A 26207-nucleotide genomic window follows, 5' to 3' on the forward strand; every position below is an offset into this window, starting at 1 on the left:
TCGGCAAGGGCTATCGCCTCAAAGTACAACACACTGCTAATAACAACAACAACAACTCTTCAGTGCATAGCTTCAACATAGAAGACATATCTTTTTGACAGATCCTACTGATGAGTATGGTGGTACCAAACGAAATAGCAATCTAGGAAACCGGTCAAATGAATCTATATCACATCACATTTTGCCGTAACTTTTTAAAAAAAGGATTTTGTTATGCTTACTATGAATAGAAATAACAAGTAAGAGCGTGCTAAGTTCAGCCGGGTCGAACTTCCACCATGGATAGCATTTGTCGAGTTCTTTGCGCGGTATCTCTTTTGAGGCAAACAAAGAATAATGAATGGGAACTGTTTTGGTATTGGAGGACCATAAATTGAACGCTGAACATTGTAGAAGTCATTGTGTAATATTTCAGTCCATTCGGATAAGAATTGCGCCTTGTAGGGGTTCAAGAAGAAAAATCCGGATATCGGTTTATATCGCACCTGTATCAGGTTATGTACCGATTTGCGCCATAATAAGCACAGTTGTGGAAGACATAACAAAACACAAAATTTCAGCCAAATCGGATGAGAATTACGCCCTCTACCGGCTCAAGGAGTCAATATCCAAGATCGGTTAATTTGGCAGGTATACTAGGTTATGAACAGATTTGAACCATACTTAACACATTTGTTGGAATTGATACCGAAACACCACGTGCAAAATTACAGCCAAATCGGATAAGAATTGTGCTCTATAAAAGCTGAAGAAGTCAAGACCCATGATCGGTTTATATGGCAGCTATATTAGGTTATGAACGGATTTGAAGCATACTTAGCACAGTTGTTGGAAATGATACCAAAACACCACGTGTAAAACTTCAGGCAAATCGGAAGAGAATTACGCCCTCTAGAGGCTCAAGAAGTCAAGACCCAAGATCGGTTTATATGGCAGCTATATCGAAACATGAACCGATTTGGCCCATTTACAATCCCAACCGACCTACACTAATAAAAAGTATTTGTGCAAAATTTCAAGCGCCTAGCTTTACTCCTTCGAAAGTTAAAATGCTTTCGACAGACACACGGGGATGGCTGGACCATAGACCAAGACCATACTTTATGAGGTCTTAGACGCATATTTCGAGGTTTTACAAACAGAATGACGAAACTAGTATACCCCCATCCTATGGTGGAGGGTATTAAAAGCAAAAACAAGGCATATCGGTTTCAGCTGGACGAAGAAATCCAACAAATAAGACTTTGAAACAATTTTCTATACAAATCAAATTTTGACAAAATTTCCTATAAAAAATTAGTTTTGGTGTAATTTTCTTTAAAAATCAAAAATCTTATTTGTACCAAATTTTCTGTGAGCATCAAATTTTTTGGGATTTTTCTTTAAAATAAAATATGTAAAAATTTTTTACAAAAATAAAAACTCGAAAAACGAAATTTTATGAAAAAACGAATTTTGATGAAATTTTATAAAAAAATCAAATTTTAACAAAATTTTGTAAAAACCTAATTTCGACGATATTTGAAAAAAAAAATCCAAGAAATTTTCAAAAAAATTAAATTTTGAAAATATTTTCTGGGAGAATTAAAATTTTTAAAAACTTTTTTATGAAAAAAAATTTCAACTACAAATTTAATAAACAAAAGTTATATAAAATTCTATATCTCGACCACATTTTCTTGAAATTGCAGATTGCAAATTTTGCCCATTGACATTCCACTAAGGAACAGGGGCAAACTTCTCACATATAAATGAGTGCACTCCGATTCAAGTTTAAGCTCAATGATAAAGGGCCTCCTTTTTATAGCCGAGGCGTGCCGCAGTGCGACACCTCTTTGGAGAGAAGTTTCACATGGCATAGTAGCTAAAAAATGTTGCCAGCATTAGGAGGGGAAAACCACCGCTGAAAATTTTTTCTGATGGTCTCGCCAGGATTCGAAACCAGGCATTTAGCGTCATAGGAGGACAAGCTAGCCTCTGCACTACGGTGGCCTACTGAAATTTCAATGATTTTTTCTCTTCAAACTTGTCGGTGTTTTCAATGAAAATCCATATTTGTTGTGTCATGACAAACATCGATTAAGGTTGATAAACGTTTTCTCTTAGGTTTTAGTTTTTAATACGTGTTACAGGTCTAAGACTTACCGCTTTACGTTTGTCAGCTTCGGAGGCTGCAGAATTGGAACGATGCCTAAACAAATCCATAACTTTGGTCATTGGTGAGCGGGATGCGTCCGCACGTCTAACAGCGGTAACAGTGTGATAATACTGCAAGAAAATAAAATCAAAACAAACTTAGGAAATCTTTTCCTAAACATATTTTTTTGTGATTGCCTACTTACTTGAGCATCACTACCTTGATGCGGATGGGCTGAACCATCTTTGTACTTATTCTTGGCGGAGGTGGTGCCATCTGCCGATGTTATCGTTACGGCAGGATGCTGATGTTTGTGGTGGCTGCCACCAATAAGGCCGGAATTTTGTAAAACTACTTTCATGGAATTCATTATTGTGCCGCCACCACCACCACTACCGCCACCTGTCGCTCCCGATGACGAATGTGTGCTGCTGGCACTGCCATCATTGCCCGTCGCCGTTGCCGCCGCCGACAGGGGGTCGAGCAGCAGTTTATTTTGTCTCTTAGCCTCTGACTTGGCACGCGGCCTGAAAACATCGAATATTGTGGGTCTACGGTTGGGACTAGCTATACCATGCACTGTCGATTGATTTAGAACAGGCGAATCTTCGCCACTGCGTCGCCTTTCCAGTGAGCCAGAGCGTGGTGTCGCAGCCATGCGCTCGGTGCTGCGCGAGATCTTTTCAGCATTGCGATTAAGTTTTTCCAATTTGGCAGCTTCACGCTCCAAACGTCTGGCGGTTTCACGTTCAATTTTGCGGGCTTCTTTTTCACGGCGGCTGGCTTCTTTCTCTTGGCGTCTAGGACGGGGAAAAAGGGAAGAAAATGAGCATAGGATACCACGGAAATAAGACATCGCACTTACCTGGCTTCTTCTTTCATCTTTTTGGAGGCCTTGCGCGCTGCTTTGGAATCCGGTTCAGCGGGAGCACTTGACGGCCTTGAGGATGGCAGGCGGGCATCTTGTTCCTTCAAATACAAAATAAAACATTATTAACATGTGTCTCTAGTGTTTGGATGGTTGTTGATATTTTGGCAATAAATGGGACGACTTTAGGTTTTATTTTGGGGTTTCTTCTCATTCCCAAAGTTAAGTCATAACAAAAACAACTTTTTTGTAAAAAATACAGAAATCATAGAAATCTAATGTAGACAACATGAGCCTGCAAATGACATCATAATGAATCCTTATTTGCGTTCCAACGTATTAAACAAAATTTTGACATAGCATCAAATAGCCTAAAGAAATCAAATCTTAAGAATTGTTATATGAAAATCAAATTTGGACAAAAAAATGTGCTTAAAAATCAAATTTCGACGAAATTTATTATGAAAATCAAATTGTAACGAAATTTTCTTGGAAAATCATGTTTTGACAACATTTTCTACAACACCTAAATTTCGAAGATATTTTTCTATGGAAATCAAACATTTATTTAATCTACTGTATGTAAATTTCGAAAAAATTTCCAATATATGGCCAAATAATTTTTACAAACATAAAATTTAAAAAAAAAAAAAAATAACAAAAAATTTTATAATAATCAAATTTTACAAAAATTTAATAAAAAAATCAAATTTTTTAAAACTATTTCTACAAAAATCAAATTTTTACAAAAATCAAATTATTATAAAAATCTTTTTTTATAAAAATCTTTTTTTATAAAAATCTTTTTTTATAAAAATCTTTTTTTTTATAAAAATCTCTTTTTTTATAAAAATCTTTTTTATAAAAATCGTTTTTATTATAAAAATCTTTTTTTTTTAATTACGTTCTTTATACGTTACGTTCTTTTTTTATAAATTTTTTTTTTATAAAAATCTTTTTTTTATAATAAAAACCTTTTTTTTTATAAAAATCTTTTTTTTTTTATAAAAATATTTTTTTATTATAAAAATCTTTTTTTTATAAAAATCTTTTTTTTTTTAAAAAAATCTTTTTTTTTTATAAAAATCTTTTTTTATAAAAATCTTTTTTTATAAATTTTTTTTAAATCTTTTTTTTATTAATTTTTTGTTTGTTTCTCTATTGAGACCAAAGACGGAACGCGTCCCATAGTCGTTGGTGTGTGTTGTTATCGTTGTCTTTCCTTTTCCATTTGCATCTCCGATCATTGAGCTCGTCTCGAAAGAGAAACAAATAAAAAATTGTTAAATTTAATGATCTCGCCTCAACAGGCAAAAAACTTGAGGAATCTTTTTTTATATAAAAATATTTTTTATAAAAATCTTAAATTTTTTAAAAATCAAATTTTTTAAAAATCAAATTTTTACAAAATAAAATTATTAAAAAACAAAATTAAAAAAAAAATATATAACAAAAATTTAATTTTAAGAAAATAAACTTCAAAAAATCAAATCAGCATGCCGAGCGAAATCGTACAGAGGACATAGGCTCTCAGGCTCATATCATCCTTCCGGACAGTGGTGTAGCCACAAGCCTTGTGATAGCCTGAATGGTTCCTATAGACCTTCAGGCCATGGAGCGCGCCAGGCTCTACACCGTGAGTTGCAACGCCCAGACAGGAAAGGGTGAGATTCAAACGGATTATATGAGAGGCGACTATCGAGAAGTGGCAATGAAGGTGGAGGAACGAGAATCGGACAAAGGTGGAGAGGTAGGAAGCACGGCGACGTCAACTGTCACGTTACGCAGACGTTGACAAGCCATGGTTACTTCCGGAAATACCTGCATAGAATATGCAAATTATCTTCTGGCGCATTTATGAGGAGCTAGAGGTTGCATACTATGTGGAAAACACATTCCTCCACTGAGAGCGCTGGGGCAAAAGGCGCAGAGACTTGGAAACAGCGAGTGTCGAGCGTGATAGTGTGGTACTTATATCATAGATGCATTTTCGATATGAGTACAACAACAGCTCCAACTACGTTGGCACTTGAAGCTTTCACATCTAAAAGTATCCGATGAGACTTCCACCAAGTATCGAAACGCTTTATACTATGGTTGGTGTTGTGGTATCTTCTGGTTTTACTTTTCCATTGAATGATACTTCGATCAAAAAAAGCTCATCTCGAAAGAGAAATAAAATGAGAAAAAAAATTATGTTATGTTAATTTCTAGGTAGGAATCACTAATAAAGGGTGATTTTTTTGAGGTTAGGATTTTCATGCATTAGTATTTGACAGATCACGTGGGATTTCAGACATGGTGTCAAAGAGAAAGATGCTCAGTATGCTTTGACATTTCATCATGAATAGACTTACTAACGAGCAACGCTTGCAAATCATTGAATTTTATTACCAAAATCAGTGTTCGGTTCGAAATGTGTTCAAATTTTGACAAATTTTGTTCAGCGATGAGGCTCATGCATGTAGAAAGAGGACAAGTTGACATCCTCAATGCCAAGTACTGCCAAAAACTAACAAAAGTGTATGTCGGCTGATCGCTTGGCTTAACCTTTTTCAGTGAATGCTGATTTTTAGGGATATTTTTTTAGTATTTAAAATTTGTTCCTAATTTTCAAGAAACTTTTATTAAATTTTAAAACATTTTGTCTAATTTTTTCTTAAATTTCAGGAAATTTGCCCCATTATGCTTTTGATTTTATTTCGAAAGTATTACAAAGACTTTTTCCCCAGACTGTAATTCTGCCCAAATAACAAGGGAAAAAAACCACACCTCAATAAGTGGTAAAATTTACGAGGCTACTCGCATAATATATCACAAATTTTATTTTAATTTAATTCTAATATGGGATTCTTCTTATTCCAGTTGATGTGGTTGTTTTTGTTTTGCTGTTGATGATGCTGCTACAGAGGGAATTTTAAATTCATAACCAACACCAAAAAATGACGTCAGCACGTTTGATAATAAATAAATATCAATTATGTACACATTTCGTATGAACTTAAAGTCAAAAACAAATATAGGAGAAGAAACAAAAAAAAAAAAACAATATATGTACTACTTTTGAAGTGTACATATGTAGGAACATATGTATGCATGGCAAACAAAAGTGTGTTGCTGGTTATACATTGGTATGCCGGCGGTCTGTCCATCTGTCCGTCCATTTGTCCGTCCATCTGTCGTTGCCCATCTCTCTTTTGTTTATGCAAAATTCGATCTGAATAGGGTATTAGCTGGCTATGGTGGCTACTAAACTGGGAACTGCTATCGCTGCCTTGCTATGAATATCCACTGGGAGGTCACGTGTCCATTGCCTGAGAATCACCACGAATTGGAAGCGTGGCGAAAGAAAAACGCCAATACAATTGTTATAAGAGTGTATAACACTTAAATTTTTTTGTAAACAAAAAAATCCATTGTCTTAGGAATGCGCATTGGGGGGACTTTATAAAACATGAGTGAATCATATGGACAGAGATAGAGAGCTCAAAATTTTCGCATGACTAGGCGAATTTTGAAGTTTTGTGTACTTGGAGCTTTATTAGATCGGCAGTAGGGTTTTAAAGATTAGAAGTCATTGACTTTTGTGGAAATCATAAAAGCCATTCCCAAAGCACATTATTGCCCAAAATAATATAAATTTACTTTGGAATTATTGTTTTCCTTATACATGGCTCATAATATTATAAAATAAAATGTTTTTAGTTAAAAATAAATATTAAAAAATTTAAGAAATAAATCTTGTTTTTTCTGTTCCATTTGTGGTATTTATGAACTCGGGAAGTCAGAAATGGAGACCGGTGTAATTGGGAGGGAGACCGATTCGGATTGTAGTTGCCACAAGTTGATAGTCATAATAGAAGTCATCATGCGCAATTTCAGACAAATGGGATATAAATTGCATCCTCTATAGGACAGAAGAAGTAAAATCGGCAGACTGATATTTATGAAAGCTACTGTTAAAGCGAGTTTGTCTTAAACAACCGTTGCTGTGCTTTTACATACACAACACAGCTTGTAGATAACAAACACTTTGCATACGAGCTATTGTGAATGATCGCTGGCCAATATCAGCTGGGCAGAAATTTCATATGACATACAATACTTTGATTTTCTATTTATTTTGTTCTTATATTGATCCTTGGCAACCTACATTTAAAAACAATAAATTAAAAGAAAGTTGTTTTTCTGTAATTTTCTCTGTGCGCAATTTTATCTCAAATGTCTCGAAATATTTAAAAACCATGGCGCTTGCAATAAAAATAGCGTCCATTCGGAAGATGTGCCAAAAGATAGCCACATATACCGAGTTATGGACGTAATCGAACTATACTTTGCACTTATATTAGTAGTCATAACGATAATAATCATATAAATTTTCAGACAAATCGCTTAAGAATTGAAAACTCTTTGATCTCAAGAACTCAATCATGGAGTTCAGTGTAAATGGAAGCTTCGTATTTATATCGGGCCGAAATGGTCGATTATAGGCCGATTGGACTACTACATTGGCTAGGATGTCGAAAGTTCCAATGGAACTCAATATGCACGATTTCAGATAAAACTCTTATAAAAAATGCGGCCTTTAATTGCTCAAGAGGTCATATCGGGAGAAAGATTAATGATATGGAAACTCTTCTGGCTATGCATAAATTCAGAAAATCCTACGCATTGATGTTGAAAGTCATAATAGAAAACTTCGTGTATAATCTAAGCCAATTTGGATAAGAATTTCCCCCTTTATTGGCTTTAGGGGTTGGAAGATCTATTTAAGTGAAAACCATATAAGACAATGCATCTTTTTGGACTTGGTATTGATGATGGAAGTCACAACTGAAAACATCACGCAAAATTTCACCCAAATCGGATAAGAATTACATTACATATGGGCTCAGAAAATCAAAAAGGCAGGCCGGCATACATGAGAGCTAAATCGGGTTATACATGACTATCAACATACAAGCCATAATTACAGTTGTATGTATGTTGATAGTCATAACAAAACTTGCCGTAAAAATGTTCAGGCAATTTAGATACAAATTGCGATTTTTAGGTGCCCAGAAGTTTAGAATGAAGTTTCATATTAATTTCATACGTTAACCCGAAAAATGTACAATATAAATTCAATTAAAGAAATTACCAAAAAATGTCTTTGATTGTTGGCTAATAATGATCACATATTACTTTTTTAAAAAACTATATTGTGAAAAAAAAAAAATTCTTTTGTTCAGTATATTTTAGTAAAAGCAATTTCAGCTACTTATGCTTAAACAACAGCTTTCGTCACACTGAACACAGCTACTCACCATTGTGAATGACTATTCTACGGCTGTTAGAAAAGGCGACCTAATTGTCATTATTAAAGTTGTTGTTGTAAAACAAACACACAGCAAAGGGGCTGTTCTGCCATAGAGAAGGCTAACAGAGTAAGAGAACAATGATTATGGAGAATTTTTCATTCAGGGAGGCCAGAATGAAATGAACAGTAGTTTTTGCAGCGAATCGTTTTAGTATTTTAGATAAGGAGAGGGAGGTGGCTTTTCTACCTTTCCCGGCAATGAAAGTTAAGGGCCAAATTCGGCCTAGTTATTGCACGTAGAATATCCTTTCTCGAGCATTGCGAAGGTGGCCAAGAACAATACCAATAGATTGGGAGAGGCGGAGAATGCCAAGAAAACGCCAAAGGTACCTCAGAACGCCTTGAATGAACCCGTCGGTTTTATAATGCACGGCACTTACAGCATAAGAAAAACCGCAAATTCAGAGCATCCTCATCCTCACCGGGCTTTATCTTTTTGTAAGGCGTTTGTTCGTTGGTTAAACTGGCCGAAAGTGATGAAAGCCGTTTCAGAACTTGCGCGAACAAATTACGACGAAAATCCTTGACGTTCACTTACTCCACACCATTGGCATACATATATGGATTTGCGGCTGAACTAACTGAGCGATTCAGGGAAAAAAACACGTCTTTGACAAATCGATGACATTGGTTCATAAAAGTGAATCAACACACAGATGTTGTCAGATCAACCACAAATGTTTATAAACCAACAACAGTTTCTGTGAACAAAACGTTTACAGCCGTTCACATTCATTCAACGTGTAGTTGGAAATTGAATCTGTGTTCCAAACCATCTCATCCCTTATCATATTGCACCACGGCAATATGATAAGGATTTGTAAGATTGATTAGTAAGATTGGTATGCATACACATTTTGTTGGAATGATGTTCACAACGGTCGGTGCATGAAACAACAATCGTGTTCATAAAATAAACCCTCCGTGTTGACAAAATTTTCAGCAACACTTGTATATTATGACACCATTGGTGCATGAATTTTCAAAATCTTCTTTCTATAAGTGTACAACGACAGTATCGAATTTGAGGCCCTATTGAGATTTCTACCAAAGGACCGCTTAGGCAAAAATGTAGTCAGCTCTCCACCTGATCAAGTCACTTTATGCCATAAAAATGGCGATTTTTACAGATGGCTCTGCGACTGGTTTGACACGGGCTGCGGCGATTTACTGCCCTGACTCGAATACCTCGGAGGCATTTTATGTTAACAAGAAATTCTCATCGATGCCCTGCGGGCTACTGGCTTTCGTCATGGCGTTTGAAATTAGCGATATTGAGGGATAGCCTCAGTGAACGAGACAACTGTTTGGCTCAGAATGGAATTTACTGCCCTGACTCGAATACCTCGGAGGCATTTTATGTTAACAAGAAATTCTCATCGATGCCCTGCGGGCTACTGGCTTTCGTCATGGCGATTGAAATTGGCGATATTGAGGGATAGCCTCAGTGAACGAGACAACTGTTTGGCTCAGAATATACCACTTTTGGGGTTGATTTTCATTATGTCCTGGTCATGTGGGTAAGGGACCTAATGAGGTCGTCGACATTGAGGAGAGGCAGGCTTGCGTTGATCCTGTCAGGTGGAACCTAAGGTGGCTTATAAAATATGTTTATAGCATATGCTATTGAGGCCCAGCTGTGGGAGGAGTGGATGAGAGAATACAAATATTTCAAAGGCAACTCGTTTTCGCATTTTTTCAGAATATTCCCATAACTAAGGTCTAAACCATGGTTTTATGAGTTATCATGTCATGTAAAAACTTCTCCCCAAAGAGGCGTCGCAATGCGGCACGCCGTTCGGTCTCGGCTATAAAAAGGAGGCGCCTTGTCATTGAGCTTAAACTTGAATCGGGCAGCACTCGGTGATATGTAAGAAATTTGCCCCTGTTTCTTAATGGAATGATCATGGGCAAATGTTCATTGAAAGACCTTCATTTGGAAGTACCAATTTCTGCTTTTAAAACGGATGCCCTATTACTCAGAGTAATACGAACAATGTAGTCGATGTTGAATACTTTTTCCTCATTTTCCCTTTTCATCCTTTGTTGTATTTTGTTAATACATTTATTGGCTATTTCCTTATTATAAACTGGACTTACAAACAAATAAATCGGGTGGGCGATAGAAAAAACGTGTTAACCACAAGAGCACGCATAAATCAATAGATAATGCACAAATGATTTGTTTATTGCTCTTTTTTTATTGTATTATTATTTTCTTCCAAAGAAGAAAAAGGAAACAAAGATGAATATAACACATTCAAAATTTTACATTATTGCAAAGATTTATTTAAACAGTTTTCTTTGTGTTTCGTTTTGTTTTTATAAATTATCAAAGGAAACAAAAGAGTTGAAATATTCCACTGGTATAATACAACAGCAATTGACGTTCTTAATAATTGAACTCTAGCTGAATTCTTAAGGGTATTAGACTTTATATGAGGTTTTTCAATTTTCTGTGGCAATTGATTTGTTTTTCTTTTTATGTAAATATTTTTTTTTTTATTAAAAATGTAAATATATCTTCGGCCTCTTATAGGATAAGCTTATCAATGCATTGCCTTATAAACAAATATTGAAGAAAAATAATTAAATTCTTAGACACGTAAATAAAATGTAATTATTGTTTTATTATTATTTTTCACCACACTTTTTGCTTATAAAAATTTTCTCTAAAAGATTTTTTTGCATTTTTTCTTTTTTACTGTATTTGCAAACCTGTTATGAATATTTATTATTAATTGAAAAAAAAAAACTAAAAATGTTTAACTTATGTTGTTGTTCTTGTCTTGTCGGGGTTGTTCGTATCAACTTTAAATGTTTGGTCTAATAGTTTGCGATCACGTGTGCTTTAGCGACAATAAAAATAGCTCTTGCTTGTTTAATGACAACGAAGTAAAAACAAAACAAAACAAAAAACATGTCTATTTTGCAATGACCTTAAATTTTGAATTTTGTGTTAACTAAAATTAACAAAAATTTACAAACGCGATTAGTGGGTGTACAGTGCGGATTCGAAATTAACTTTAACTTTATGTATTGTATGAATCGTTGTTAATGTATGTTTGAGGTCGAAATCTCGGGGTCAGTTATTTGTGGATGACACTTCTATAATCCATGTTGTTCGATAAAGTTGATATTTCACGATTTTGTACGTTTAAATTTTGTAACTTTATCTTTACTTGTATAGAATGTGAATGGAACTTTAAAAAAATAATTTTGCCCATGAACATTCCACTAAAGAATACGGGCAAACTTCTCATATATCAATTAATGCAGTCCGATTAAAGTTTAAGCTCAATGATAAGGGGCCTCCCTTTTATAGCCGAGTCCGAACGGCGTGCCGCAGTGTGACACCTAGTACCTCACAAATGTTGCCAGTATTAGGAAGGGAAAACCACCACTGAAAAATTTTTTTCTGATGGTCCCGTCAGGATTCGAACCTAGACGTTCAGCGTCATAGGCGGATATGCTAACCTCTGCGCTACGGTGGCCTCCGGTTGTTAATGCCTTAGATTTATCATTAAGCTATCGAATTTAATCATATGGTTCTCAATGTAAGCTGTATTCGTTATGATTTTAAGTAAATGAATAAATTTAAGCACTTGCGGTTGTATTCACAAAACTTAATGAAGCCTTAAAATAGATTTATTTGAAACTTCTATAAAGGAAATTTGTGAAATAAACCTTTTTCAAGTCTACATTAAATTTTGTAAATAACGGTGTTACTGTTAAACGAATTTGTCTTATACAACAGTTGCTATAGCGGCTATGCATATACATACAAAACACAGCTCGTAGATAACAATCACTTTCCATATGACTTATTGTGAATGATCACTGTCAATTGGCAAATATCAGCTGAACTGAATTATCATTAGTTATTGCATGCTCTGTTTTTCTTTTTGTTTTGTGGTGATATTGATCTCTAACAACAGACATTAAAAAAAGACAATAAACTATGAAAAAAAAAGTTTATAACTCAAATTTTGTAGAATCAAGCTCGAGGTCTTTAGATTTGTTTATTTATTCTATATTTCGCCCACCTTTTGGTGAGCATTTTCAAAGTAGATATGAGGCACGACAGCAAAAAAAACATGCTAAGTTCCACCCCCCGACTAAGTTTCTGAGATCTGACAATGTATATAAATCGTCTTGACATTCTAAAATGATTTAACAACGTCCGTCCGTCTGACTGTCTGTCAAAAGCACGCTAACTGTCGAAGGAGTAAAGCTAGGTGCTTGAAATTTTGCACTAATACTTCTTATTAGTGTAGGTCAGTTGGGATTGTAAATGGGCCATATCGGTCCATGTTTTGATATAGCTGCCATATAAATAGATCTTGGATCTTGACTTTTTGAGACTCTAGAGGGCCCAATTCTCACCCCGGCAGTAGAAAATCCGCTGTAAAGTACAGTTCTTTAAAAGTTTTTTATACCCCCCACCGAAGAATGGGGGTATATTCATTTTGTCATTCCGTTTGCAACACATCGAAATATCCATTTCCGACCCTATATAGAATACATATTCTTGATCGTCGTTAAAATCTAAGACGATCTAGCCATGTCTTTCCGTCTGTCTGTTGAAATCACGACACGGCCTTTAAAAATAGAGATATTGAGCTGAAACTTTGCACAGATTCTTTTTTTGTCCATAGGCATGTTAAGTTCGAAGATGGGCTATATCGATGGGCTATATTTTGATGTAGCCCCCATATAGACCGATCCGCCGATTTAAGGTCTTAGGCCCATAAAAGCCACAATTTGGACAGTTAGGTATGTTAGGCCTCTCGAAATTCTTCTTCAATTTGGCTCAGATCGGTCCAGATTTGGATATAGTTGCCATACAGACCAATCTCTCGATTTAAGGTTTTGGGCTGATAAATGGCGCATTTATTGTCCGATTTCGTCGAAATTTGGGACAGTGAGTTGTATTAGGCCATTCGAAATCAGTCTACAATTTGGCCCAGATTGGTTCAGATGTGTATTTAGCTGCCATATAGACCGATCTCCCGATTAAAGGTGTTGGCCACATAAAAGGCACATTTATTGTCCGATGTCGCGGACATCGACATCCCTTTTCAATTTGGCCTTGATCGGTTCAGATTTGGATATAGTTGTCATATAGAACGATCTTTCGATTTAAAGCCTTGGCCCCGTAAAAAGCGCATCAATAATCAGATTTCGCTGAAATTTGTTACAGTGATTTATGTCAGGCTTTTTGACATCCGTGTCGTATATGGTTCATATCGGTCTATATTTGAATATAGCTAACGAAAAGACCAATATTTTATTCTACAAAACTGAACAATGACTTATAGTTATTAGACTTATCAATGTCCGTGCCGAGTTTGGTCCAAATCGGACCATATTTCGATATAGCTGTTATGGGGGCATAAATTATAAATTTTTCTCCGGATTATGACGAAAGGTTGTTTACATATAAACCCGAGGTGGTAGGTATCCAAAGTTCGGCCCGGCCGAACTTAACGCCTTTTTACTTGTTTTGAATATGTGTTTGTTTGAAGACAACCACTTTGATAATGACCATGAAACGTTTTAACCTACTTTTCGTCTTGCTGTATTACAAGGTTAAGAAGACGTTGCTTTTATTTTGATTAAACCCAGATCACCTATACAAATACACATTATTGTAAAATTTTAGAAAAGTTAGAAATACATTTCTGAAATATTAACTATAGAAAGAGTATATATGTACGTTATAAACACAATATAAATTTTCTATCAGTTCCTGACAGAGAGCTTGTTTCAGATGAAGGTGTCCCAAAAACACAATTTAGGTGCTGATGTGAATTTTTTACAGCACCAACTTTGAAAATGACATGAATATTGTGAATAACTGTAAATACAGCACTTTAGCGGCCATTCACAGTAGTAAATAGACGTGTGCAGTGTGAGAAAAGCTGCTGCTTAAGCGTAAATCGTTTATATATATTCTTCCTGTGGCTGTTTGGCAAAGTAATGAGAAATTTGTTGTAAGTTTGATTATAACCAAAATCATTTACCCTGACAAATTATTTTCTTATTTTTAAATGTTAGAAAAGTGGGGTTATGTTTGTTTTTAAATAAAATTTTATAAAACTAGCAGTGTTACAAACTTACATCTTCCGATTGCACAGCTGTGGTGCGACCACTCTCGGCCGCACTATCATCTGTGTAGTACTGTTTCTTTGGCAAAGATGATTCCGAGCTCAATGAACCTCTCGCCGAATTTGAGGTCATTTCAGAAGTTCTATTGGCCCCTGAAGTCGCTGTATTGGACGGTCGTTTGATCCAAACATCATCGAGATGGGGATAATCACGGAATTTCGCAGAGTCTCTTACGGTGGAGGGGCCCAAAGTTGCGGCTTTGTTGTTGTAAGTTGATTTTGTGGGCGTTCCTATTATACTACTATTATCACAGCTAGCATTTAATCCTACATTATTGAGAGATGAAGTACTTTCGGCCGGTGAGCGTATCTCGACCATGGAAGTATCGAAAAACTCTTTCGAGAGATGAGGCTGAGCAGCTGGGCCCTTGTTGCTGCCATAGCGTTGCGAGAACAGGCCCTGCACTGAGGAATAGCCACCAAAGCTACTGGGAAAGCTGATGGTCTGGGCATTCGCGGTGGCATTCAAATGCTGTAGCTTGTCAACCTCACTACGCAGTTGAGGAAGCTCGGGGGTTTCTTGAGTTTTGGTTACAGTAAACTTGCCTTTGATTATCAGCGTTGAGGGTGAAGGAGGTTCTTGCGTTGAAGCTTCTGGGGAGGATATTTCCAATTTCAGGCTGGGCTGTCCCTTGGCACTAGCCTTGGAAACGAGGGAAGAGTGTGATTTGGCTGACTCCAACAGATTTATTAAAGCCGGCGGTAATATTGTGGGCGGTATCGGAGGTGGAGGCGGTGGAGAGGTATGCTCTGGGGCCACTGTAACCGTTTTTATATCCTCCACATTGCTGGTGTTGATGCTATCAATTTTAGTCATAAATTGTTGCCTCAGACGCTCCAAATCCTTAAATTTCTCAGCGGAAGCCTGATCCTTGACCGGCGGAGGAGGCGGAGGTGTGGGGCGGTTATTGCGCTCAAACTTTGGTGGGCTGGGTTCATTGACTTGTGGCTGTGGCGATTTTTCGCCATCATCTTCATCCTCTTCTTTGCATTGGGAAAGACGGCGGCGTTCGGTATAGGGATGCAAATAGGGTCTCATTTGAAAGATATCATGATTAAAGAATTTGGGGGACATGCTTAGCACTGCTTGGATTTCCTCGGCTGGAGGTATATCATCCTCAGAATCCGAATCAGAGGCACTGCTATGATATTCAAAAGATTTGGGCCTGGGGAAGGCGTGCAAGCTAGCAACACCCAAGCCGGTGGAGCAGGTTAAGTCATCACTCTTGCTGGGGTGCAGGCTATGGTTAGTCGCTTCTGCATTGTCCCCATTCAAAGAGGGTTCCGAATCCGATTCATAGCCATCATTATCGCCATTATTTTCCAAATCATCCATGGAGGCATCAAAAGCATTTTCAAATACATCATCACCCATGGCAGGCAAGGCACTATGATGCATGGCCACTGAGGGAAAGCCATTTTGCCTTAGAGAACCCCTGCTACCCATTTCCGACATTGAGTTATCTGACAAAGAACTTTTGCTCTGCGATTTTTCAGTGCTATCCTGTTTCTCCTCGTGCGTCATGGAGGATATTGAGGCTGAATTCGAGATGGAACATTTTGGATGTGTCAAATTTTCCTCAATATATTCACAATTTGTGGCCATTTGATAAGATGTTTCTTGGGGGGCACAGTATGGGTATAAAAAAAGAAGAGAAGTCTTACTACTGGAAGAGTTCGTTGAGGAAATAGAGTCGGTGGGTATTGGCAAGTCAAGATGACTTTGGGATGATCGAAAGTTGACTATACTAAGGAGCAACAATTCCCATGGGATTTTTAACACCAAAACCGAAAAGAAGTTATCGCCGTTTCTTTGTTTCTTAAAGTAAAACACGATAATATTTTCTCTTGAACGACATTTGATATGTTTTGCTTGTAAACAAATATAAATAAAATTTTCTATAAAAATTCAATTTTTTAAGAATTTTTCTGGAAAATTTTTGTTTTAGAGATTTTTTTTTATTTTTTTGAACAAAACACTCTCAAAAAATGATTTTTTGTTATTTTGTTTTATTTTTAATTTTTTTGCTATGCAATTGCACTTGTCATAGATGGATTTTTTTATTTTTGTTTATTTATTTTTTGTTTTGTTAAAACAGTTTCACTCGCAATTTATTCGCTCCCTTATCTGTAAAGTAGTCAAGAAAAATGATAAACAAAAACAAAAATTAATTCAAATTGTTTGCTTTGAAAATTACAACACTTGGATCGTTGAGACGGCAATGATTGATTGACATGACTGCAATATCAGGTGGTGGGCGGCGTTGTAGCAAGAAATTAGCATGACGACACTATCATCATATATTCGAAAAAAAAACAAAACCATTAAAAATTAAAAAAAAAAAAAAATATTTTTTTATTTTTTTTTTTGCTTTTTTATTTTCCCAGAAAATATTTTTGTGAAATTCAATTTCCAGAAAATGTTGTTGAGATTTTGGGGATCCGTAGAAAGTTTTTCTCAAAATTTGTTTCTCAAATAAAATTTTATTTAATTGAATTATTTTGCTTAACCCTTAAACGCCTGTCCCTCGATTTCCTTCTCCGATTTTCATGAGATTCGATATTTTTATTATTTAGAAGATTAATATTAACGATAAATGTTTTTTTAAGATTGAATAAAAAAAAGTAAAAAAAGTTTTAGTTTTTTGTTTTTTTTTTTCATATTCTTTGAGTTATTCGCCTATGTGCTTTTAAGTTGGCAATTACCGCAGGGATAACTACCAAACCAGTGGTTGCCCAACGTATTTATTAGTGGTGATTTTATTAATATAAGGTTTCAAATAAAAAAAATATTTTTTTTAATTATAAAAATTAAAGAAAAATGTATATTTTTAAAAAATGTTTAAAATTAAAAAAAAAAATTGTTTTTTGAAAGAAAAGTTAAAAAAAGGTGTCCTCATAATTTCTTAAGCAAATGTAGATATCAAATTCCTGCTCTACTCCCAAAAAATATCTTTCTCAAATGAAATGCCATGGTCGGTAAATATTTTCAGTTTGATGGTGTTTTTGGGGTGAGGTGGCCACACTGGCATTTGACCCTGAAAGTAGACATCAAATTCATGCTTTCCTCCCAAATACCGCTAAGCCCCATTCAATATTTTTAGGGCTTAGCGGACAGATGATGAAACTTTGGTTAGTCTATTTTTATGGAAATGACATCTATCCAGTACAATGAAGATCTGGGCAAAATTCCAGTGCAGGCTTATGTAGAACATCTGTGTTCAGAATTGTCATCATATATTTTTCACATTTAAGTGTGGCCTCATGCAGAAATACCTCTATTGTGAATGACAAAGTAAAATGTATACCAATAATTTATAAAATTAAGTGCACAAATCTTAATAAATTTTATTTGACACGATGCCCGCTGTGTTTGGCTAATTTAATTTTTTTATTGTAGAAATATTTGCACTTTTCCCCCGTATGGTTTTGACATGTTTCGAATGGGTGTTACCATCTGATGTCAAACAAACAGACTAGCACTGGATACAACTTTTTCATATGAATTTAAGAAGAATTCACAAGAAAAGTCAACAAATTATTCAAAAATTTCACCGACAAAATTTTTACGGTCTTATTTGCAAAACTTTTTGAAGCCTTATAATAGGTTTATTTGACAGATCTATAAAGTAACTAGATACATTTTTTTCATATGAATGTTAGAAGAATTCACAAGAAAAGCCAACAAACTATTCGGAAATTTCTCCAACAAAACTTTTACGGCCTTATTCACAAAACTTTTTAAAGCCCTAAGATAGATTTATTTGACAGGAAATCTGTAAAATAAACCTACAGCGGTCAAAAAAAGTATTCATCATTCAATATTTTTTTTTTAATAAGTCTACAAAAGACAATTGGAATAAAAACATATTAAACTAATGATGCAGTAGTGCTTGTGTGATATATATGTACACAATTTCATTGTTTTTAAAGAAAAAAATAGTATTTATTGGAACAAAAAGGGCCATTTTACAGCTGAACACAAAAAATTAAACAAAAAAAGTATTCATCATTGCAAAAAAACAAAAAAATAAATAACATAATTTAAAAAAATTAATACTTTGTTATTCGACCACCGCGTCTTATAACTTCTTTTAAACGGTTTGACATCGATTGGACTAATTTAGCGGTTATATTTTGGTCTATATTAGTCCATTCCTCCATTATCACCTGTTGCATTTGACTCTTGCTCGAAAAATTGCGCGTTCTCAATTTGCGTTCGAGATGTTCCCAAAGATGTTCAATTGGGTTCAAGTCGGGACTTTGAGGAGGAGTTTTAATGACTTTGGGGCAGTTATACAGCATCCACATCTTGGTATTTAAAGCAGAATGTTTGGGGTCATTATCTTGATAATATTGAAAGTTATTACCAAGCCCAAGTTTTACAGCACTATCTTTTAAATTCCTCTTTAAAATGTCAATGTAATACTTATGATCCATTACTCCATTAATAATTTCAAGATTTCCCGCTCCTGAAGCCGCCATACACCCCCAAACCATTAAACCACCTCCACCATGTTTTACAGTAGCAACTGTGTTTCGTTCTTCAAGCTCTGTATTTGGTTTTCTGTACACTATGACCTTTCCATCGCACCCAAAAAGATTAAACTTGCTCTCGTCTGCAAAAATGACTGTTTTCCAAAATGATTCGGGCTGTTTTACATACATTTTTGGGAAGTTTAGCCTTTTCACTCGGTTTATTTTATTTATAAAGGGCTTCTTACGTGCAGTTCTTCCTCTGTAACTATGCCTTTTGAGTGTATTTCGAATTGTTTGTGTAGTAACTTCCTTCCCTAAATATTCCATAGTGTTTTTACGAAGAATGGTCGCATTTGTCTTCGGAGTTTTCTGAACTTGCCGCACTAGCCAACGCACATCTCCAACTGAAAGTGCTTTTGGTCGACCAGATCTTGGTTTATTGTCAACAGTTTTCGTTTCTGTCCACTTTCTGATGATGGATTGTATAGTAGATCGTGGTCTATTTAATATTTCACTGATAGTTTTTTGAGTTAAACCATTCCTGTGGTGTTTTATTATCAAAACTTTTACCTCATCAGAAACCTCGTTTTGCTTACGACCCATTTTGACAAAAACTATATTTTCAATGAAATTAAATATTTGCTGTCAAGGGCAAAGCCTCCCTTACTAAATAAAACAGAAAAGGGGGATTCCCAAATAATATTTGAATTTGACTTTGATGATAGCACATCAATGATGAATACTTTTTTTGTTCTGTTTTTGGTGTTATTATATAAAATTGCATTTTTTGCGCTAATTAAATTTATTTTTTGAATTTATTTTAAAACATATTACGAAAAATAAACTATTGCATAAAACTGCATTATTTGTTTACTTTAAATTTTCTTCAATTACCCAAAATAAGTGAATTTATTATCAATTTTGCTAATGATGAATACTTTTTTTGACCGCTGTATATCAAATCTACATTAAGTTTTGTAGATAAGACCATTAAACCCGTTTACACAGCTCTTTAAATCCGGATTTAATGGCTCGATCATCTTTTTCCCCCTTTATAAAATCAGCTGACGAGAGCCTTAAATGCGGATTTAATGAGCAGTGTAAACGGGGTTTTAGTTTTCATGTAAAAAGCGCATACAATCTTCGTTAAGGCTTATTTTATTGACTTGACATCCCAATCGTATACTTTTTCTGAGATTCTGACCGAATAAAAAAGAAAATCGGAACATGTGTTGCTCGGTTAAGCAACACGTGCAAGCTTATTGTGAATGTCTGTCAGAGTTGCCATTACCAGAATTTAGTTCATATACCAGTAATCACAGGTTTTCGCACTATCACCCGTCATTGTAATACAGCTTAACTGGAAACCAATAATGACCCATTAACATGGAATTGTCTTAACCCCAATAACCAACCAAAGTAAATAGAACTTGACGATGATCTCAGACCTTATGTCGGCAGGCCTTTTAAAAAAACGACGTCTTATCTAATGACAGACTTGAAAATTATATTTGTGAAACAAAATAAAAACAAATACTGTATTTGTTCTTTGTTGGTGAGGCTTTGGAAAATTATTATATATTATATCATGCCTTTAGAGTCTATTTGTCATATTTGAGTTAATGTGCAAAACAAAAAGAAATTATGGCAAAATGCAAATAAGACTCAACACCAGTAGCAGCAGAGTAGGTAATAAAGGGGAAAATAATTTTTTTTTCTTATAAAATTAATGTAAAATGAATAACACTGCTACTATTCGTCATAATAAGAATAAGGTGTGATTGAATGATGCCAACTTGGGCAGAGGTTATCAAATCCGCCCATGACGCTAAACAATTGGTTTCGAAACCTAGCGAGAATATGAAGAAAATGTTAGCGATGTCCCCTGTCTCTCGATATCCCCTTCACTTAAACTGGCGCCATTTGTTAAGTCTTCAGTCATGTGATGACTTCGTTCTAAGTCAGGATTCACTTTACCAAGGGTAGGGCAAGTGATCAGCTGACATACATTTTTTTGAATTTTCATCATTAAGTTTCCCAAATCTGTTATCGTTTTTATACCCTCCACCATAGGATGGGGGTATACTTATTTCGTCATTCTGTTTGTAACACTTCGAAATATGCCTCTGAGACCCCATAAAGTATATATATTCTTGATCGTCATGTCATTTTAAGTCGATCTAGCCATGTCCGTCCGTCGAAAGCACGCTATCTTTCGAAGGAATAAAGCTAGCCGCATGTAATTTTCCACAAATACTTTTTATTATTGTAGGTCTGTTGGAATTGTAAATGGACCAAATCGGTCCATGTTTTGATATAGCTGCCATATAACCCGATCTTGGGTCTTGACTTCTTGATCCTCTAGAGGGCGCAATTCTAGTCCGATTTGACTTAAATTTTGCACGTAATGTTTTGGTATCACTTACAACAACTATGTTGAGTACGATTCAAATCGGCCCATAATCAGGTATTGCTGTCATATAAACCGATCTTGAATCTTGACTTCTTGAGCCAATAGAGCGCGCAATTCTCATCCGATTTGGCTGAAATTTTGCATGAGGTGTTTTGTTATCCTCCAATAACTGTGCTAAGTATGGCGCAAATCCGTACATAACCTGATATAGCTGCTATATAAACCGATCTGGGATCTGTACTTCTTGAGCCTCTAAAGGGCGCAATTCTCATCCGATTTGGAAGAAATTTTGTACAACGGCTTCTCTCATGACCATCAACATTCGTGTCTAATAATGAAGTGAAATATTACACAATGACTTCTAAAGGGTTCAGCATTCATTTATGGTCCAAATCGGAATATAACTTGATATAGCTCCAATAGCATAACAGTTCTTATTCAATACTCTTTGTTTGCCTAAAAAGAGATAATGCGCATAGAACTAGACAAATGCGATCCATGGTGGAGGGTATATAAGGTTCGGCCTGGCCGAACTTGGCACGCTCTTATTTGTTTATACTTAATTGAAATGTGCGTTTGGTCACATTCAAATTCAAGTTAAGAAAATAAACAACATTGGAATATATGAAGCAGTACTTTAAAAAGATGTGAAGAAAGAAGATTTGTCAGAGAAAAACTGTTTGCTGACATTTGTTAGCATTCACAATAGGCAGATATTGACAATCTTAGTGATATTCATGGGGCCTATACACTTTATGTTTTCGCAAGTGACATAACCTTATATTAGTGAATCGTGCTTGTAAGTGGTGGCGCCAACAGCTTTTGGAAACGGTTATAGAAAGTAGCATTAATGAGTAGTATTAATGAGCTATAACTTCTTACGACACCATTTGATAGGGGAAAATATTCCTGCTATCACTGGTCATTAGGGTGGTTTCAATTTTTTTTTTTTTGGTGGCAACTCCTTAAATGTTTTAATTTTTTAGATTCCCAAAATTTGAGAACAATTGGAAGATGCTAACATGTGCTGCTGGGGTCTCAAAGTTTTGAAAATCTCAGATCTTTGAAACGGCTAAAGCTATTTGCCCGTAGTATACATCGAATTAAAGGTCATTCTTTGGTCAATAACGAAGAACGTAAGTAGAATTTGAGATAATGAAGCCGATGTCCCTAAAAACGTGCAAGTTAACCCTTGTGCAGATAGTCAGTCTGTCGTTTTTTATGTAATTAACCTTGATGGTGGGCTATCTATTCAACCTAAACTTACTTAAGTAAGTTATTAATAAACTTCATTTATAAATGTTCTGGTACAGTGATTTATTTATCGTTTAATGGCAAAGATTCAAGAAAATCCCCTTACAGCTTTTTTATTTTTATAACAAATTTGTAAAAAAAAATCCCCACCAAATTCTCCGAAATAAATCATTCATAACTCAAAAATAAGTTTTAAAAAAAATTAAATTGTTATTAGCAAAATAGATTCTTAAAAAAAAATACTTTAAAATAATTTTGAAATATTTTTTCTATTTGTTTTTGTGTTGGCCATGACATTTAATTGCCGCGCTCTCATCGATATGGAAATTGTTTGGAATAATTATTGAAATATCCAAAACAAAACAAAATAAGCACTCACTTCAATATATTGTCATCTAATGGTGGCTAAATAGCGTTAATTGTCAAAGAGTTGGTAGTAGGGGAGGAGAAGGAGTAACAGTGTCTCTGTTGGATTGCACGCTGGCTGCCTGCTGGCTGGGTTAGTTGGTTTAAGACGACAACAAACAATAATTACAGGCAATTAATCGCCAATTGAGCTGAACCGTATAAAATCGAGCATTGAGTGCTGAGAAGGGAATTTTTTCTTTTTAAACCAAAGCCCCATATTGATGATGCATTCTCAACCATTCATTCTAACCACATATGAGGGTAGCAAAAAGTCTAAATAGACACAGCAAGCAAGCAGGGTGCCTTTGGTCTCTTACGTGGCTCCATATCAACGTCAGCTGCAGTTATAACAGCAGCAGCATCATCACCACAATGTTTGATATAGTTCGCTTATGGTTTTCAAAGATTATTGACAGGCAAACTTTTATGTAATTTTAGATCGCATATGAGAAAAGACATAGATTTTGGCATGATAAAAATTTGGCTATACAATGTATAGAAGACCGACTGGTCAGAATTTGTCGTTTAACTCGAAATGCAATTTTGTCGAGTTTTATAAGTTCATATTTTTTCAATATTTTTTTAAATTTTTTTTTATTATAAATTTATTTCTCTATTTTAAAATTTTATTTAAATTGTTTAACTCATATTTTATTTTTGTTTAATTTGTTTTTCTAATCTTCTTTAATCTCTTTTTAAATAAAAAAAAACTAAATTTGACAGAAATTTTACAAAGCGTAAAAACTTTAATTAATATTATTCCGTACATTTTTGGGAATAAGATTTCCCGAAAATTTATTGGCTTAAACAATGGTGCAAAATTACTTTTTCCACCATTTTTTAGGTTATTTTTTTTTTAAATTTTTTAAAATAAAATTTTTACAACCTTTTAAATTGTTTTTTATGTTATTTTATTACATATTTCAAAATTTTTTATTTTAAATTTGTATAATTTAATTTTTTTTTCCATTTAATTATTCGTTTTATTTTAATTTTTTTTAAATTGTTTTTATATGAATTGTTTGGTTTTTCAATTATTTGTAATTTATATTTTTTTTTTGTTATTTTAATCGAATTTATTTTTAAAATATTGTTTGAAATAAAGTTTTTATATAATTTGTTACTTAATTTCTTTAACAATTATTGTAATTATTTTAAATTTATTTTTTTATCTTTTTTTAATTTATATTTTTTATGTTTTTAAATAAAGTTTTTTTAATTTATTTTTCTGCACATATTTTAACTTTCTTTTTATTTAAAATTTTATATTTAATTTTTTTAATATTTAAAATTTTGCTTAATTTGTTTTTATTTAAAATTTTTTAGAATACTTTTTTATTTAATTTTTTGCATTTAGGTTAGGCTAGGTTGAAAAGAGGGTGCAGATATTAATCTGCCCCATGCCACTATAGACATACACCTAAGCCAATAAAGCAACTAAAATACAACCGAAAGCCGGGCAATGACAAAGGAAATGATGCTACGTCTCATCAGCTTCCCCGCATGCCCTACACATGATATTACTTGCCGCACCGATTTTACATAAGTGAACTCATAGTCCTATGTGTCCCCTTATGATTAGAGCTGGCAAATTGTCGATAATCGCAACATTCGATATTTTCGATAGTTTTAATAATAAATATCGTTAGTATCGATACTATCGTTAATACCAGACCAATAACACCAGTGAAAATTGCGCCCTCTATTGGCACAGTGTCAGTGTCGGATTGCTTAATTTTGTTTAGTTTTGCAAAAAAAAAAAAACTTTTCCGATAGTATCCATCGGAAAAATATCAATCGATATTCAGTCAAAAAATTAAATATTGATAGTGCCATCGATATTTTGCCAGCTCTAGATGCTCAAGAAATCAAGGCAATATCAAAACATGGACCGATTTGGCCCATTTACAATCCCAACCAACCTACACTTAAAGAAGTATTTGTGCAAAATTTCAAGCGGCTAGCTTGACTTCTTCGAAAGTTCGAGTGCTTTCGATAGACGGACGGGCATGGTTAGATCAACTTAAAATGTCATGACGATCAAGAATATATATACTTTATGGGGTCTTAGATGAATATTTCGAGGAGTTATAAATTGAATGACGAAATTAGTATACCCCCCATCCTATGGTGGAGGGTATAAAAAGTAGAGTTTATTTGAAGAATTGTGGTAAGTTGAGGTATGTTTATTGGGATGAGTCAGTTTGTTAGGTCGTTAAGGCAGTAGAAAACCGGAAGCACGATTTCGATTTTACATCCATGTTTTCTTGGGGCAAACTTCTTGCAATATGTCGTAGATTCCAATTTTGATAACCGCAAAACTTTGATTCATCCCAATGTCCATCCATTTAGCGAATTCATTAGGGTGCATCAATTTGTAAGCCGCAAGGCATAAGCAACCAGTAAGCTCAAGTTCAATTTTATTTTCATGGTTTCATGGCCAAAACTTTTTAAAATTTGTCGTAGATTGCGATTTCATAACTGCCAAAATTGTACCCACCCTTATGTTTATCAATTTTGATGACATGGGTTGCTCTTTAGAAATAAATATCAAATTTTGTATAAATGTAATAACCAGCAGCACATTTGAGGTAGACAAACACCTATCAACTTTGGGATCACAAACTAAGAGGGGAGTACCCCATCCTAAAACCCCACCAAGGGGACACATAGATCGATTGCGACATATGGTACGCAAAAAAAGCTATGTGCAAGTAGAATACGAAACTGATAGCAAAGTTTGGACAAATTTTTACGAAGAGTGACTCCATCGACTAAACTTTGAAGAAACTTTAAATTTATCTCCTAATTTTTAGGAGAATTTCTTTAAAAACCAAATTTAATCGATATTTTATTTTGAAATAAAATTTAATTGTTATTGAATTTATTTCCAGCATATAGGTCTTACAAATGAAACAATCAAAATGAAAAAAGCGCAAAGACAAAAATAATACAAGTTTGTCAAAATTTTGTGTGAAAATCAATTCCAACGAATATTGTCATGCAAATTTATTTTCATTTTTATTCGTTGACATCCTTTAGCTTGAGGGATAAGTTATCCATTGTGGCATATTAATCCTTTCGACTAAGATTCTGTCCTCTCTGATTACCCTTTGCCC

At 34.6% G+C, this 26207-nt stretch overlaps 1 protein-coding gene across 6 annotated transcripts in view; it reads right to left on the reverse strand.

Moving 5' to 3' along the window:
- Positions 1–26207, reverse strand: part of LOC106090612 (5'-AMP-activated protein kinase subunit gamma-1) — a 295359-nt gene that overhangs the window by 161697 nt on the left and 107455 nt on the right. For 4 of the 6 annotated variants that reach the window (XM_013256885.2, XM_059362919.1, XM_059362918.1 and 1 more), the window contains exons 3-6: positions 14488–16662; positions 3003–3106; positions 2343–2937; positions 2146–2268 (exon numbers count right to left, since the gene is read on the reverse strand). In XM_013256885.2, the coding sequence (XP_013112339.2) occupies positions 2146–2268; positions 2343–2937; positions 3003–3106; positions 14488–16140 (2475 nt within the window). In that variant the 5' untranslated portion in view covers positions 16141–16662. The remainder of the gene's footprint in view (positions 1–2145; positions 2269–2342; positions 2938–3002; positions 3107–14487; positions 16663–26207) is intronic. The other 2 variants (XM_059362920.1, XM_059362921.1) reach the window with 1 other exon arrangement.

Source organism: Stomoxys calcitrans, chromosome 2 (assembly GCF_963082655.1).
Source record: "Stomoxys calcitrans chromosome 2, idStoCalc2.1, whole genome shotgun sequence".
NCBI classification, from domain to species: domain Eukaryota; kingdom Metazoa; phylum Arthropoda; class Insecta; order Diptera; family Muscidae; genus Stomoxys; species Stomoxys calcitrans.